The 15,434-nt window shown below is 56.0% G+C and overlaps 1 protein-coding gene across 1 annotated transcript in view; it reads left to right on the top strand.

Annotated features, from left to right (window-relative positions):
• Positions 1-14,141, top strand: part of SAP30BP (SAP30 binding protein) — a 34,739-nt gene extending 20,598 nt beyond the window's left edge. The window contains exons 4-11 of the mRNA XM_079904086.1: positions 88-130; positions 6,020-6,108; positions 8,235-8,326; positions 9,156-9,216; positions 9,597-9,648; positions 11,048-11,106; positions 11,917-12,001; positions 12,271-14,141. Of these exons, the coding sequence (XP_079760212.1) occupies positions 88-130; positions 6,020-6,108; positions 8,235-8,326; positions 9,156-9,216; positions 9,597-9,648; positions 11,048-11,106; positions 11,917-12,001; positions 12,271-12,452 (663 nt within the window). The 3' untranslated portion in view covers positions 12,453-14,141. The remainder of the gene's footprint in view (positions 1-87; positions 131-6,019; positions 6,109-8,234; positions 8,327-9,155; positions 9,217-9,596; positions 9,649-11,047; positions 11,107-11,916; positions 12,002-12,270) is intronic.
• Positions 14,142-15,434: the final 1,293 nt, after the last annotated feature.

Raw genomic sequence — 15,434 nt, 5'->3', positions numbered from 1 at the left:
AAAAGTCCTGAGTGGTGTCAGTGAGGAGAGTGACTGTGGGTCAGGAGGCCCGGGCTTACTCCTTGTGTTTCTGTTTTTCTTTTGCAGGATAACCCAGAAGTAGAAAAGCGAGATCCCCAGGAATTAGTTGGTGAGTATCCTGGTGCGGGGGGCGGGGAGCCTCACGCAGAGCCAACCGGCTTCCAGCCACGCAGGTGGCTTCTCTCTGCTTCGGCCAAGGCAGCTGCTCTGCTGCTCTCACAGGGCCTTTGGCATTTTCTAAGACGTCTGGATGAGACACCCAGGGAACAATTCTTCTTTGACAGTCAGATTCACGGTGCGTTTCACTGGGCTTTGGTCAGTTGCCAGCGTTGTCAAGAGGGATTCAGGGCCCCCTTCAGCTGGGAGCTCGTTCCCCTTGTGCCCTGCGTCCGTCCTCCGGCCTTGCCCCCCCACATCCCCCTCTGCTGGCATATTCACGGGCTCAAGGAGCAAACATGTGGCCTCTGCTGGCACCCTGCTCTGTCCCCAGGAGGGAACATGCCTCACAGCCCTGGGGTCTGGGGCCCTTTGTGGGACTGGCCAGGGCAGTTACATTTCTGGAAAATGACACACGTGTCATCCCAGGTTCCGTGTTAACCTCAGCCTCTTAATCCTTTTAGGAAGCCTCTCAGCCCCTTCAGTTTGGCGGCAGACTTTGTGAGGGGTCTCCCAGGGCCTGGCCCGGCCTCACGGCGAGGGCATTGGCCCTCCCTCTCTGTGGCGACTGTACCCGCCTCTCTCCACCTGCTCCACTTGTCTTCACAAAGCAGGTTCCTGCTTCTCAGGCGGCCTGCAGAGCCCGCTCCTCTGCTTCCAGACGGAGCCTTTGAGACGTGCTTACTCTGCCCTGGGAAGCCCTGGACTCCGCCTGGAAATGCTGCTTCCTGCAGCCCCTCCAACCTGACCTTTCTCCGGATAGGATCCCTTCACCGGTGATGGGAGATAGGGACCCATTCTGGTTTTCCGGACTGAAAGAACTGAAAATTGTTCATTATATTTGTCTTCTGAGGAAGGATTGGGTAGCAGCGTGACCACACTGAGCAGCCCAAGTGCTCTGTGGGATCCTGCCTTTATCTCCGAGTTTTCTGATGAGTGGGGTATGAGTCTTTCCTACCCTATAAAAACCCAAATTTTCCTAAAACCTTAGAGTTTGCTCTTGGAAAATGGCGCTGTAGGGGTGGCCCAGTTGGCTTCACGGGCAGAGAGAACAGAGCACAGCCTCACCAGGCAGCCCGTGGCCTTCTCCAAGTGGGTGATGGACTGGAGCCTCGGCCTCCTCTCGCCTCCAGTCCCTGCTGTTCACCACCAGGACGCTGGGGGTGGAGCGTGGGGTCAGGGGCGCCGGCCCAGGAGCCCAACAAGGCAGCGCCCACTCTCGCAGGCGGCGCTTGGCGAGCGGTGGAATGTGTGTGGGCACCAGCCATCTCAGCCCCGACTTCTTCCACAACCAGCTTTCACTTTTCCTCTCCTTGTCACTTTTTGAAAATAGCTTTGTTGAGGTGTAACTTGCATAGAGTAAGATTCGTCAGCTTTTAGTGTTAACTCCCACCACAGTCGTGACGTAGAGCATTTCCATGACTCCAAAGTGTTCCCCCGTACCCCTCCCCTTGCAGACATTTCCTCCCTCAGCCTCAGGCAAGCAGTGATCTACTTTCTTCACTGTAGTTTTGTCTTTTTTAGGATTTCTTATAAATCAGGATTTGTTGGCCTTGGCACGATTGACATTTTGGGCTGGATAATTCTTTGCAGTGGGGGCCTGGCCTGTGCACTGTACTGTGTTTTAGCAGCATCCCTGGTCTCTGCCCACTAGGTGCCAATCGCAACCCCCTCGTCCTGCCAGATATGACAACGAAAAATGTTTCCAGACACTGCCAGATATTGCCTTGGGGGGCAGAATTGCCCCTGGTTGAGAACCATTGATACAAATGGAATCACAGTTTGTTGGGGGGGTTTCTGTTGCTTTTTTGTTTGTTTGCTTGTTTTTTCTAGTTTCTTACACTTCCCATAGTGTTCTGTGTTTTTTTTATAAACTTCTTAGACCTTTTTTTTTTTTTTTTTTAAAGAACTTCACATTACCTTTTTATTTATTTATTTTTGGCTGTGTTTTGGGTCTTCATTTCTGTGCGAGGGCTCTCTCCAGTTGCGGCGAGCGGGGGCCACTCTTCATCGCGGTGCGTGGGCCTCTCACAGTCGCGGCCCCCTGTTGTGGAACACAGGCTCCAGACACGCAGGCTCAGTAGTTGTGGCTCACAGGCCCAGTTGCTCCGCGGCATGTGGGATCCTCCCAGATCAGGGCTTGAACCCACGTCCCCTGCATTGGCAGGCAGATTCTCAACCACTGCGCCACCAGGGAAGTCCCTCCCATAGTGTTTTTGAGACCCATCCACGTCCTTGAGAATATCCATAGTTTTTTTTTTTTTTTTGATAATATTATCTCGTTGTAGAGTTCCACCGCAGTTTCTTGAATCCAGTCACCCACAGAGGACACAGGTGGAGCTCTAAGCCTCAGAGTTTGGATTCCTCTTCCCATTTCTCACTGAGGAGGTAGTAGTTGACCTGTGCAGAGTGGCTTCTGCTCATGGGACCGTCATTGTCAGCCCCTCTGCCTGAACTCAGCTCCTTTTTTTTTCTTCCTTTAAATTTTATTTATTTATTTATTTTTGGCTGCGTTGGGTCTTCGTTGCTGCTTGCGGGCTCCTCATCACAGTGGTTTCTCTTGTTGCGGAGCACGGGTTCTAGGTGCGCGGGCTTCAGTAGTTGTGGCACACAGGCTCAGTAGTTGTGGCTCACGGGCTTAGTTGCTCTGTAGCATGTGGGATCTTCCCGGACCAGGGCTCGAACCCGTGTCCCCTGCGTTGGCAGGCAGACTCCCAACCACTGCACCACCAGGGAGGCCCCTCAGCTATTCCTTTTTTTTTTTTTTTTCCCAGCTCCTTTTATTCATGCCTCTGGATGTGGGACTTGGGTTGCTCTGCTGGTGTGGGCAGCGTTTTCGTATGTATAGACAGCCCCAGGTTTAATGGAGCAAAGGAAAGCAGAGAAGCTGGCCCAGGGCTCCCCAGCGCTGTAGCTGCCTGACAGAGCTGAGCCTGGGCGTCCTGCCATCCCCTCCAGTTGCCCCACTGGTGCCCCGTGGGTGGGCCTGGAACAGTGGCCGTGGGTGGTAAGCCAGTTGGGTCTCTAGTGAGCCAGAGACACTCTGCTGCCTCCTGCTTCCAGCCCCACAATACCTCCAGGCATCCCTTCACTCCTGCCATTCCAGAAGCCCAGCTGACTAGCTACTCCTTCGCAGATTTATACCTGGCAACTCTGGATACCAGCACTGTTCTGGGACTTGGGCACGCACGCACCTGGGGTGAAGCGTGCTGACGGCAGGCTTCTCGGATCCTGAGTGTGGCTGCCTGCCGAGAACACCCCAGGCAGACCTGGAGAGCCGCAGACGCGAGCTGCCCCCACGTGCCTGGATACACGTCTCGGTGTGTTTCCAGGGAAGGTGGTTTGAGGCTGGCTGCTCAGTCGCCATATATGTGGGTCTGATGTCTTCTGCTTTCGACTCATTTTGAGACTTAGGAGAGGCAGAATCACAGAAAGATTGCTCCTGAAATCTGTGAGGTAAACTTGTACCGAGTTTCCTGAAAGTATCTCTTCATTTGCCGGCTACTCCCGAGGAATTTTCTCATTCCTAGCCCAGTTCCAAGCCTACAAGCTCAGGAGGGGCTCTCCCTCTCCCTGTCACACTGTATTCCATTTGAGCCCAAGTGTGGCTGGGTTGCTAATGGCAACAGTGCTACACCCTGTTTTTCCAAAAGGCTTTCCTGGCAAATGCCAGAGGGCACTCTTTGTCTTCTCTGTCACATGCACACACACTCTCCGCCCCAGGGAAGCCTTAACCCTCTTTGCTGCGGCCCAAAGCCTGCCCCAGCCCCCCTTGCTTCTGTTGCTGATGCTTAAGAAATGCGAGAACCAGCACACCCCAGCTGGTTCCGCTCTCCGCCGGCCTCTGCAGCCTGCTTGAGCCTCAGGCTTTGACCTCCTGCCTCTCCCAGAGCTGGGAGGAAGGAGGAAGTGAGGATGAGATTGAACTCCTGCCAGATCTGGGTGTCCCTTGCTTCAGGAGACAGGAGACAGGAGGAGGGTGCTGGGCAAAGAGAAGCGCATGGTTCTGTGGTGAAAACTGCTCCCGGGCTGCACTGGCGTCTCAGTCCGCAGCAGGATATGTCACCCAGTCTCTGTCCTCTTCCCTTCACTCAAAATGGCAGATCTAGTCCTCTGTTCCTGGGGCACGTCCAGTGAGAATCCACCAACAGTGAGAATCGGCACGTGTATCCAGGTTAGGAGACTGTCCCTGGGCTTGGGCCCCAGCCTCAGTGTTTACAGTGTGTGCAGGCTCCTTGGGCAGCAGCTGAGGCTAGTGAAGCTCGAAGCAGAAATCAAAGCACCTTATCTGCTAAGAAAATATTAACCCAGCTTTGGGAGAGAATGGGAAGGCTCGCTAGGCCATCCCCAGGCAGTCCAGGCAGCCACTTGGGGCTTAGAAGTCTCGCCTGGGGCCAGGCACACGGGGTACCCAGTCAGTACTTGCGGGTGTCACTGGTGCTGGATTCTGCATTCTTTGCTTTCATCCTGCCCCACCCCACTCCGCCTGCTGTTTGCTCACTGTATAGTCCTTTTCATGAGAGAACGTTTTAAAAGCACATACAGAATCTTACAACAAACAGCACATTGTCTGAGTGATCCAGAGCACAGCTCTGCAGTCGCAAGGGTGGCCAGAGGCAGCACGGCGGGGAGTGGAGAGAGAAAGACGCTTGGGTGGGCAGGGGCAGCACGGAGGGGAGTGGAGAGAGAGAGAAGCTTGGGTGGGCAGGGGCGGATCTGCAAGGGAATTGCCCCCTGGGAGTTGTGGTTCTTCACTTCAGAATCAGACCTTTTGTTCCCAAGAACGAAGTGGACCAAGAGCGGGTTGATTGGTTTTACCATTAAAGGGCCATGGACTGCCCAGGTGGCGCAGTGGTTAAGAATCCGCCGGCCAGTGCAGCGGACATGGGTTCGAGCCCTGGTCCAGGAAGATCCCACATGCCGCAGAGCAGCTAAGCCCGTGCGCCACAACTACTAAGCCTGCGCTCTAGAGCCCACGTGCCACAACTACTGAGCCCGTGTGCCTAGAGCCCGAGCTCCGCAACAAGAGAAGCCACCACAATGAGAAGCCCGCGCACCGGGACGAAGAGTAGCCCCTGCTCGCCACTACTAGAGAAAGCCTGTGCAGCAACGAAGACCCATTGCAGCCAAAAATTAATTAATTTAAGAAAACATTAAAGGGCCCTAAGCTAATAACCAACAGGTCCTTTTGTAAATGTCATTTATGCACAAGGCAGTATTGAGTGCTTTGAGTCCCGAAGCCTAGGGAACCCTGAACTGCTCCTGTAGCCTCGGTAGGAGAGCCTGAGGTGAGAAGGATGGCGCCAAGCAACTCTGAGTTTCCGGAATTCTGGGAGGGTGTTTCAGGGGCAGAGCCCCTGGGGGGCTGGATCTGGTCACGTTATGAGCCAGCGGTGTGCACATCTCTTCCCAGCCTCAAGTTCAGCGACTTCACTTTGGTAGCTTGACATTAGCCGTGGGGAGAATTTACACCACAGAAATGGGCAGATGCTGCAGGTCGTGGCTGTGCCCCTCCCCACCTCCCAGCTGGGTGTTAAACATCCACCAGCGCACCCCAGGACATAGCCTTTGGCCACACGCCATCTTTATGCTCGTGCCCTCTGCCTGACCTTCTCTTCCCCTGGGTTGGCACGTGCCGGCTCCTTCTGGTCAATTGATCTCAACTCACATGCACCCCCTCGGAGTGCTACTCCAAACACCCTGTTCTACTGTTTCATAGTGTGTATCCCTCCTTGAAAATGTTTTATCGGCCTTTTTTTTGCGGTGGGGGGTATTGTCCATGTCTGTCCCCCACCCTAACCCTCCCACCCACCCACAGAATTCTTCTCTGTTCTTTCCACAGCCTCCTTTTCTGAAAGAGTCCGGAACATGTCACCTGATGAAATCAAGATCCCGCCCGAGCCCCCCGGCAGATGCTCAAATCACTTACAGGTAAGCACAGTGCTCGACTGCTGAGGCCCATGTAGCCCAGGAGGCCTGGGACAGGTGTCTGGCTCGGTCTGACTTTAAGAAGCTTCTGGATGGCCCGAGTGGGAAGGAGCCTGCAGTCCTGGTGACCTCCCTTAGGCTGCTCTCAGGAGTTTGCACTGTACACAGCGCCACCCTCTGCTGCTTCAGCCGGGGCCCCTAGCTGCCCTAAGTGATGTCCTTACCAGAGAAAACAACATGCCTCTTCTGGGCAACCCTGAGCCAATGGGACCGTCTCGGAAGGAACTTTGCTAAGAAACTGAGGGATTGTCAGAATGTAAAATAAACAAATAGAAGTGCAAAAGCACAAGCACGGATATGCATAAACTTCAGTCCTCGTTTTCCTAAAATGCCAGTTCACTGGCTTCTTGTTTGACGAAACCTGGTGCAGACCTGACCTGAGGAGATGGAACGTTGAGTGCGGTCACTCCCTTGGGAGCAGGACCTCAGGGGACAGCGGGATTACACCTCCTGGTCAGCCTCGGTGGTTGTTTCTCCCTGTCCCTCTGCACGTTCCGCTGTGAAGGAGACTTTGTGACAGTAGGGCAGACATGCACGGCTGCCCCCAGAGTGGTGCCCGGTCCACCTGCTCTACCTTTGATCCTGTAGGTTCTACTGGTGCCTCTGGCCACACCCCAAGCCCCCGCAGCACGCTGATGGACGGGTGACTAAAGGGACCTGGGGCTGGAGATGCGGCTCACTGTGTCTTCTCCTCCCGGAAGTCTCCTGCCTTTGCTGAGGTCGTCCCCCACCACCGCCACCTACCACCCGCCCAGCATCGAGTCACCCCTGCGCCAGGCAACAGTCCACAGCCTGTAAGAGCTCTCCAGCAGTCCACCAGGCGGAGACAGGCGGCCCAGCCTTCAAGACCAGAGTATTTCTCCTTTTTCGATCCTCCTAGTGGTAGAAACCATGACACTGAGCAAACGTTTTAGTTCATCTGAAACAGGAGGACCCGTCTGACGGCCCGGGAGACACAGAAAAGTCTTGTGTAAAATACAGATCTTCCTCCATCTGCCAAGTCTTCTGGATAGGCTGCCCTCCGTCACCCTTAAAGACATAATGTGGAGGCGTGGCGCACCCGGCTTCTCCCTGCCCTGGTAAATGTGTCACGAACTTCTCTCTGCAATTCAGTGCTTCCTCCAGCCATTCTTGGCTTCCGACAGAGGGAGTGGGTCACCTCTCCTGATGTGCCCAAAGGGCCTCGCTCAGGCCCTCCCAGCCTGCCCGCCTCCTCTTGCAGGTGAAGAGTGCCCCAAATGTTTTCCTCCTGGACGGTCTGTGTTTAGCTGCTGCTAGTGGGGGAGGCGGCCGAGTGACCCTTACCTGGGCCAGCGCCAGCCTTCCTGGGTAAGACTGCTCCTCAGAGGTGGCTCTGCCCTGAGACCCGGGTTCCTGGGGCCTCTTCACGCGCCAGACAGCCCTGATGCCATCTGTTGTGGACTTCATCTCTGTGGGCCTGGGGACACTTGTGGCACTGGCCCAGATCACTGCCAGGTGGTTCTTCTGTTTCCCATTGAGTCAGGGTAGGGGCCTGGAGGGGAGTTTGGATGAAAAACGACCTCTTGACCCCTGACAGTGCCTCTTGATAGAGTGGTGGGGACCGGCCATCTGTGAGCTGCCCCTCAAAGGACACTGGGGAGGCTTGTGACACCTCTACTCCCGCCTTCCTGGATCTCCTGCTGAGGACTCATCCCCATGGTAAAATTAAATACCAGCCTTCAGCCCTGCCCATCAGCACTGAAGCCTGAAACCTCTTCAGGTGATTCAGGAACTGATTAACCAAGTGGGGATTTGCTCACTGTCTTCGCTGTGGCTTCTCTGCCTTGAGCTTCTTATTCTTCCCTCTACTAACCACCCAAAGGGGGTCAGAAGAGAGCAAAGCAAAAGCAGACTGGTCTCCATCTATCTTATCTGTGCTCGGTGCTGGTCACAGGCTGGGTGGTGAAAGACCGTATGGCCAGAGCAGGGCTTCACGTGGCTCTGTGGCTCTCCTGGGTCCTCATGTCCACACAGCACGTGTGACCACAGACTGGGATCATTAGGCGGTGGGGTTCTGTCATAGTCATCCTTCTGTTTCTCTTCCACAGGACAAGATCCAGAAGCTTTATGAGCGGAAGATAAAGGAGGGAATGGATATGAACTACATTATCCAAAGGAAGAAGGAATTTCGGAATCCCAGGTGAGTTTCCCACAAGCCTGCAGGGTCAGTTGGGTGGTTGATATTGGACAGGGGACGGGGGTGCCACCATGGAGGTGGCAGGGAGAGGCCCAGCTCAGATCACACCTGAGCCCAAAAGCGCCATCACCCACTCGGCATTACCCTCGCCGAGGCTTACCGCTTACCGTGGAAGAGCCAGATCGAACACGCAAAGCAGAGTGGAAGCCGAGAGGCCTGGGCTGGGCGGGGGCGCCTGGCTGGGTTCTCGCTCCCACGCTGCTCCTAGAGCATGTGGCCTCTCGAGGCCTCAGTGTCCGCTGCTGTTCGATGAGGGGATTGGACCAGATGATCACCCCAGGTCCTCCCACCTCTAGAAAGTGGTTGATTCTGTGCGCAGGCGAGAGGTTTGAGAAACAGAACTGTGTCTGGGTCTTACTCCGTCCAGTGCTCAAGCAAGTGACACACCCAGGAAAGAGCCTCGTGTGCGGATAGCCGAGACCTGCCCTGGCCCCTGTGGGCCTAAGTGGGGTGGCCCCGACCAAACCACACACACTGAAGGTCAGCTGTCTGGTTAAGAACAGAAACTGCAGCCCTCACCTCGACACCATATTCTTCCTGGCCACTGGCCCCAGTCCTTCTCTCTGGGAGGCTGGAGGGCCAGAAGTGACTTTTAATGTCAAGCCAGTGGACATTTCCCCTTCCATCCAGAAGCTTGCTTAGAACAGTTCGGCCGGATTTAAAGGCTTCACCTGAGCCCAGGCACCAAATGGTTCTGATCTCTTGAAATCTGGTGCCACACAGGGCCCCGGGTCTCAGGCCTGCTCAGCGCCTTGTGGTTTTCCTCTTTCAGCATCTATGAGAAACTCATCCAGTTCTGTGCGATTGATGAGCTCGGCACCAACTACCCGAAGGTATGTCCCACCCGCAGAGGCTGAGGGTGAGAGAGGGTACCCAGGGCCCTGTGCTCATCCCGCTGGATCCAGCCTGGCACCACGGAAAGGTCCACACTGCAGCACTGCCAGCTGAGGAGCGCAGTCCCCGTCTCTCTTGTCTGAGTCCCGGGGCCTCTGATTGGCTAGGGCCTGAGCATGGACTCGCTGTGCCCTGTAGAACAGCCTGTGCACAAATGCATCTTTGCCCTCATAATCCTAAGGAGGACTGGCTAGAGACCAGGGATAACAGCTGAGCCCCTGTGCCCGTGAAGGCAGGAGACTCCAGGCCAGGAAGATCCATGGAAAGACCAGGGAAGGCACTTTAACCTTTGCTGCAGCTTTAACCTTTTCTTTTTCAGGATATGTTTGACCCCCATGGCTGGTCCGAAGACTCCTACTATGAGGCATTAGGTGCGTAGCTGTCCGTCTGCCTGCTCACCCATCCGTCTGTATATCCATCCAGTCATCAGGCAGCACAGATTTCAGGGTCTCCTCCATGTCCGGCCATGTCTGAGGAGCTGGGTATACAGCCTTGAAAGGTCCAGACCCCATCCCTGACTTATGAGGCTTACAGTACAGCGCAGAAGACAGGATTAAAGGAGTGATCCAGTGATGACAGGTGTGGGGATGGTGGGCGTGCAGGCAGGGCCACCTAATTGGGCCAGGGGTGGGGCGGCCTCACTGAGGAAACCAGGTCTGAGGTGAGGTTTGAAGGTGCAGAGACTGGCCGAGCAGGTGTAGACGGTGTCGCAGGCAGGGGCCAGTGGGAGTGCAGCAATCTCGGAAGGGGCGCATCTGGGAGAACTGGGAGGAATTTCAAAGGGCCCATTTCCTCGGATGCCTGGTCCCAAACCAGCAGCCTGTGAGCCAGATCTGGCCTGTAGGTGTGTTTTGTTTGGCCCATATGAGTTTTGTCTTGCTTTAATTTGAATTAGTTGACAACGTTTTATCTAAAAATCTAGGGACTTCCCTGGTGGTCCAGTGGTTAAGACTCCGAGCTTCCAATGCAGGGGGCGTGGGTTCAATCCCTGGTCAGGAAACTAAGGTCCCATGGGCTGCGTGGTGCAGCAAATACATACATACATACGTACATTAAAAAAAACATTAAGGGGCTTCCCTGGTGGCGCGGTGGTTAAGCATCCACCTGCCAATGCAGGGGACATGGGTTCGAGCCCTGGTCCGGGAAGATCCCACATGCCGCGGAGCAACTAAGCCCGTGCGCCACAACTACCGAGCCTGCACTCTAGAGCCCGCGAGCCACAACTACTGAGCCCACGTGCCACAACTCCTGAAGCCCGCATGCCTAGAGCCCATGCTCCGCAACAAGAGAAGCCACCGCAATGAGAAGCCCGCGCACCACAACAGAGTAGCCCCTGCTCGCCGCAACTAGAGAAAGCCCATGCGCAGCAACAAAGAACCAACGCAGCCAAAAATACATTAAAAATAAATAAATTTATTTTTAAAAATACATGCATAAAAAAATGCATACATTAAAAAATAAAAATCCAAGGTTCTGGCTGCTCTTGGTCGCTGAGAAGGTAGTCACGCTAGGCCAGCACTCCCAGCCAGCCGAAGCTGGGAACGGCTGACCCCTCCGGACGGCCGTGCACAGCCCCAGCCTCGGGGCCTTTAAGGCTGAGGCCCCTGCTTCCTGCTGGCCGAGCGCTGGCGCTTGACTGTGCCCATCACAAAGGGATGCTTCAGACAAGAGCCCCAGGGAAGCAGCAGGTGCTAGTCCTTCGGCCTGAAGTACCTCCTCGTGTGGGAGTTGTTTCGGCTGCTTGTGTAACTGCCCGTCTTGTCTTCATAGCCAAAGCCCAGAAGATTGAAATGGACAAATTGGAAAAGGCCAAAAAGGAGCGAACCAAAGTAAGTGGTGGCCGGCAGTCCTGATGAAGAGAGCAGCTGTTTGGAGCGCACGGGTCCTGCTGGCTAAGCCCTGGGACGTCCAGGCTGCTCTCCCCACAACCACTGGTTCATCGCCTGACGATGCGCTGAGCAGCCTTAGGTGTGCCCTGTGCTGGATTTGAAGGCTCCCTAAGTCAGCTTGAAGACGCTTTCCAGTTGCTTCACACACACACACACACACACACACACACACACACACACACACACACACACACACACACACACACACACACACACACGTTACAGCCATAGACCCCTGGGGGCTTTCTCCCTTTGTCGTCATAGGTTAGGTGTTCTTGGCCTGAACGGAGGCAGAGATTTCCTTCCCAGAGCGCTCTGCTGTGCCTTTCTTGGCTTCCAGAGCTGACCTCTGCAGCCTGCCTTAGTGCTTCCCTGTAGGTCTCATGGCCCGGCGACCCCTCCTTTTAGGATCCTGAGTACGCTGCTTCCCAAGCAGCACCGTCTCCCACGGAGTGTGAGGGCGGGGGCCTGGGCCTGAGGTGGGGCAGCGGGCAGGGGTGCCCAAGCGCAGAGACACAGTGGTGCTGGGAGGGGCCCGATGTCTGTTGGGGAAGCTCTCTTCAGGGGATTAAACCCCGTTCGAGTGCCTCCCCCACACCTCTCCTACCCCTGGACAGTCAGAGCGAGCTGATTTTCAGTGCCTCCTGTGTGGTGCCAATCTCCTGTCCCCTGGGAGCAGACAGGTGGCAGAATGACGTGGACACACAGCTTTACACGGGTTTTAACGCTTGTCTCTCTTTCGCCCTCTAGATAGAGTTTGTGACGGGCACCAAGAAAGGGACCACGACCAACGCCGCGGCCGCCACCACCGCCACGGCCAGCACAGCTGTTGCAGGTAGACGGCGGCTCCGCTTCCCGGCTGCTCCGCAGACGGGGCGAGGGCTTCCCTCCCTTGTTTTGGGGAACAGGGCCTGGCCTCGCTGTGGTTTGTGCTGAGCCCGCTTTGGAGCCTGGGGCGGGGTCCCCGTTCACTGGCTGCCCCTTGGCTTTCTGAGACTAGGGGCCCTGCAGTGTCTGCCCCCTGGGCTCTGACTGCCGGCCTACTGGGAAGGGCCACTGCTTTGTGGTTGGAGTTGATCTGGCTTCTCTCTTGCCTTACCCCAGACGCCCAGAAGAGAAAGAGCAAGTGGGACTCGGCCATCCCGGTGACGACGATAGCCCAGCCCACCATCCTCACCACTACGGCCACCCTGCCCGCTGTCGTCACAGTGACCACCAGTGCCAGTGGCTCCAAGACCACCGTTATCTCTGCCGTGGGCACCATCGTGAAGAAGGCCAAGCAGTGACCTGAGGGACCAGCTCGAGGTGGCTCGGACATTCTCCTTTCCCTCAAGGGGAGGAGCCACTCTGGGGCTTGACGAGACTGTGCAGCCCGGTGACCTATGCCCACTGGGAGGCGCCACTTTGTATATTTCAGGACTGGGACCTGCTCCCCGGGTGCCACCCCGAGAGGAGACTCCATGCAGCCTTCCAGCTGGAAGAGACGTTGCTGCAGCAGAGTGGGGCACTGTGGACAGTGTCCTCCATGCTGTGGGGTCTGCCGCCTGTTAAAAGCACCGTATCCTTACATCTCAGCATCTCGGATGCACTGGCCTCTTCTGCAGTCTGTTTTCAGGCAAACGTGAAAGCTCAAGCGTCCTCCCCATCTTCTTGGCTGGGATTGTCAGGGTTGACGGGGATGACCAGAGCCTGCGGGGCTGCTCAGAGAAGGTGGCCCAGGAAGTCACTGAGGTCATTCCCAGTGAACGCCTCTTGGCGTGGGCGGGCAGGGTCCCGAGAGCAGGGGAGGCCCCAGTTCCCACTGTCTGCTACCCTGACCCTGCAACTCAGCCAGTCCTCAGGCAGGAGCCCAGGCCTCTACTCCCTTGGGTGCAGTTGAGCCCTCCTCAGATCACTTCTTGGACACACCCCAGCTTTTGAAGTCAAGCTAGTGACCAGGAGGGCTGGGGTTGACCTCCAGCCCATGCAGGGAGGGGGCGAGGTGTGAGCAGGCCCAGTGTGGGGAGATGAGTCACCTCCTGGCACGGCTGAGCAGCCGCTCATTGTTTACGTGAAACCCGGCTCCTGGGAGGCTCCCGCCACCCCACCCTTCCTGTGCCGGTTATCTCTGCCCCACAGCAGCACCCGGGCAGCGCCAGTGGCCGCCGGGCTCCTTCTGGGGCCAAAACAGATTTCCCAGCCGCTGCCAGGCCTGGAGGCCAAGGCTGAGGCCGGAGAGAACGGGTCTGCCTTTCCTGCGCTTTGGCAGCTCCCTCCTCCAGCGGGAGGGCTTCGCGTTCAGAGAAGGAAGCGGGGCCGTGAAGCGCAGGGTTGCTTCCCTGGGGCGGGCGGGGGGTTAGAAAGGTGGTCCCGAAGTTGTGCCCGATACTGTTGCATGACCAGAGGGGTGTGACAACCCTGCCCTGTGGTCCCCAAAATAGAGATCGAGTCACACTCGCCCCCTCCCCACAAACACACACTCGGCACCAGAAGAGGTTGGTTCTCCTCCTCTCCTCCTTTGTGAAGAGTTTGCAACCCTGAAGGGAGGGGCTGCTGTCCCCCGGGTCAGAAGGGACTTCCTGCCCTGCAGCCTCCTCCGACAGGGGCCCCTCATTCCACAAGGGCCCCGTGGAGCTTGTGTGGGTGGCAGCGTGGGACCGTGGAGACAGCAGGAGCGGGGTCAGCACCTCTGCTCTGGGTCCCAGTTTAAAACGAGTTTGAGTCGTGTCTTGGGCCCTTACTTCTGTAAGCCTTCTTTGTCAGATCACGGTAATAAAGCTTCTTAAGGTGGTTGTGGAGAATCAATGACATGATTTATGCAAAAGTTGTATTAACTATAAAGTACTCTACACATGTCTGTTGTTGGCCAATCCAGTTCCTTCTTGATTTAGACCAAGGAGGGAAGCAAACTCGAGAGATGATAAAACTGGCCAGGGTCCTGGCCTTTGACTGTGCTCTGGGCACCCCCATCCTGGCCGTCAAGCTGTCCTGTGGGATCAGTAATGACTGTTTCCCCCGCGGGGCCCAGCCGCTGGGGCCCAGCCGCTGGGGCCCTGGGGAGTGAACGCAGTCTGGGGTTGGGCAGCCCAGAGTCGGCAGCTGTTGCACTTAAAAGCCTTGTGAGTGGGGTGAAGGTCTTTAAACAGGATTGGTGCCTGCCCACCTTAGTTCCCCTGGGGGTGCCACAGGGGCGGGCTATCAGCTTTCCCTGGGGACTGTGTCCCCAGCACGCAGGTCCAAAGTCCTCTGTCCCTGCTTGCAAACCGCCTGTCCAAGCTGAACCCTACTCCCACCCACCGATACATCCCCTACCCTCCTCCTATAGTCCTCATCTTGGGTGATGTCATCATGATCATCCAGGGCTCACAGCTGCATCCTGGACCCCTGTGCTCTACCCCACAACCAATGGGTCACTTCAGAAACCCCTCCCCCACCATTGTTATTGCTGCCTCAGTTCACTGATTGCTTCGGCCTCATCTGCTGTCTTTCTCACTCTCCCACTCCCGTCCAAGCTCCAGTCCGGCTCTGGGGAGCATCTTCCTGCACCCCAGCTCTGGCCACGTCATGTGCCCTCCCGCTGTCCTCAGGAGATTCCACTTCAGCCTGGCAGGCAAGGCCACCAGCATTCTCATCACCTCGCCAGTCTCCCCCCTCCACACCCCTCCCACCGCTGACCCTGCCCACACCCCCATCCTTGGCTTCTCCCAACTTTCTCACCATTGCCCTTGTATCACTCCCTACCTGTGCACAGATACCTTCAAGATGCAGCTCAGATTTTCTTAACCCCTTCCTGACTCTCCTGGGCGTTAGTTGCTCCTTTCTCAGGGCTCCCACATCTCTGATAACACTACTGCCTTAACTCTTCTGTCCACACATTGGGCTGAGGCACGGTTCTCTTATGAGCGGAAACAACACAATCCAACAAAGCTGTGTCCCAAGTGCTTGGTGTGAGATAAGTGCCCAGGTGTTTGGAGGGATGGAGGGAGCAGTGGTCCCTGCCCCCATGGCCACTGGACTGAAAATTCCAAACCCATGTGCCAACCTCACAGCATCCCGCTGCACATTGGCCACATGTTGGCAGTTGATAAGGCTCAGTGATGGGTACTCTCTAATTTTGTGGGTTTGTTTTTTTGTTTTGGAGAGCACACAGAGAAACTTTTTTTAAGACAGAAGCAAGGCAGAGATACACACCCAGAGAGAAAGGGTGTGGGCGTCCTCCCTAATGAGGAGGAGCGCCTTTATGTATGTTTAAAATCTCTATAATAAAAAAATTTAAAAAGTAAGGCCCT

This window comes from Stenella coeruleoalba, assembly GCF_951394435.1.
Source record: "Stenella coeruleoalba genome assembly, chromosome: 19".
Lineage (NCBI taxonomy): Eukaryota > Metazoa > Chordata > Mammalia > Artiodactyla > Delphinidae > Stenella > Stenella coeruleoalba.
Note: the sequence above shows the minus strand (reverse complement) of the source record. Positions and strands in the feature narration are given on the sequence as shown.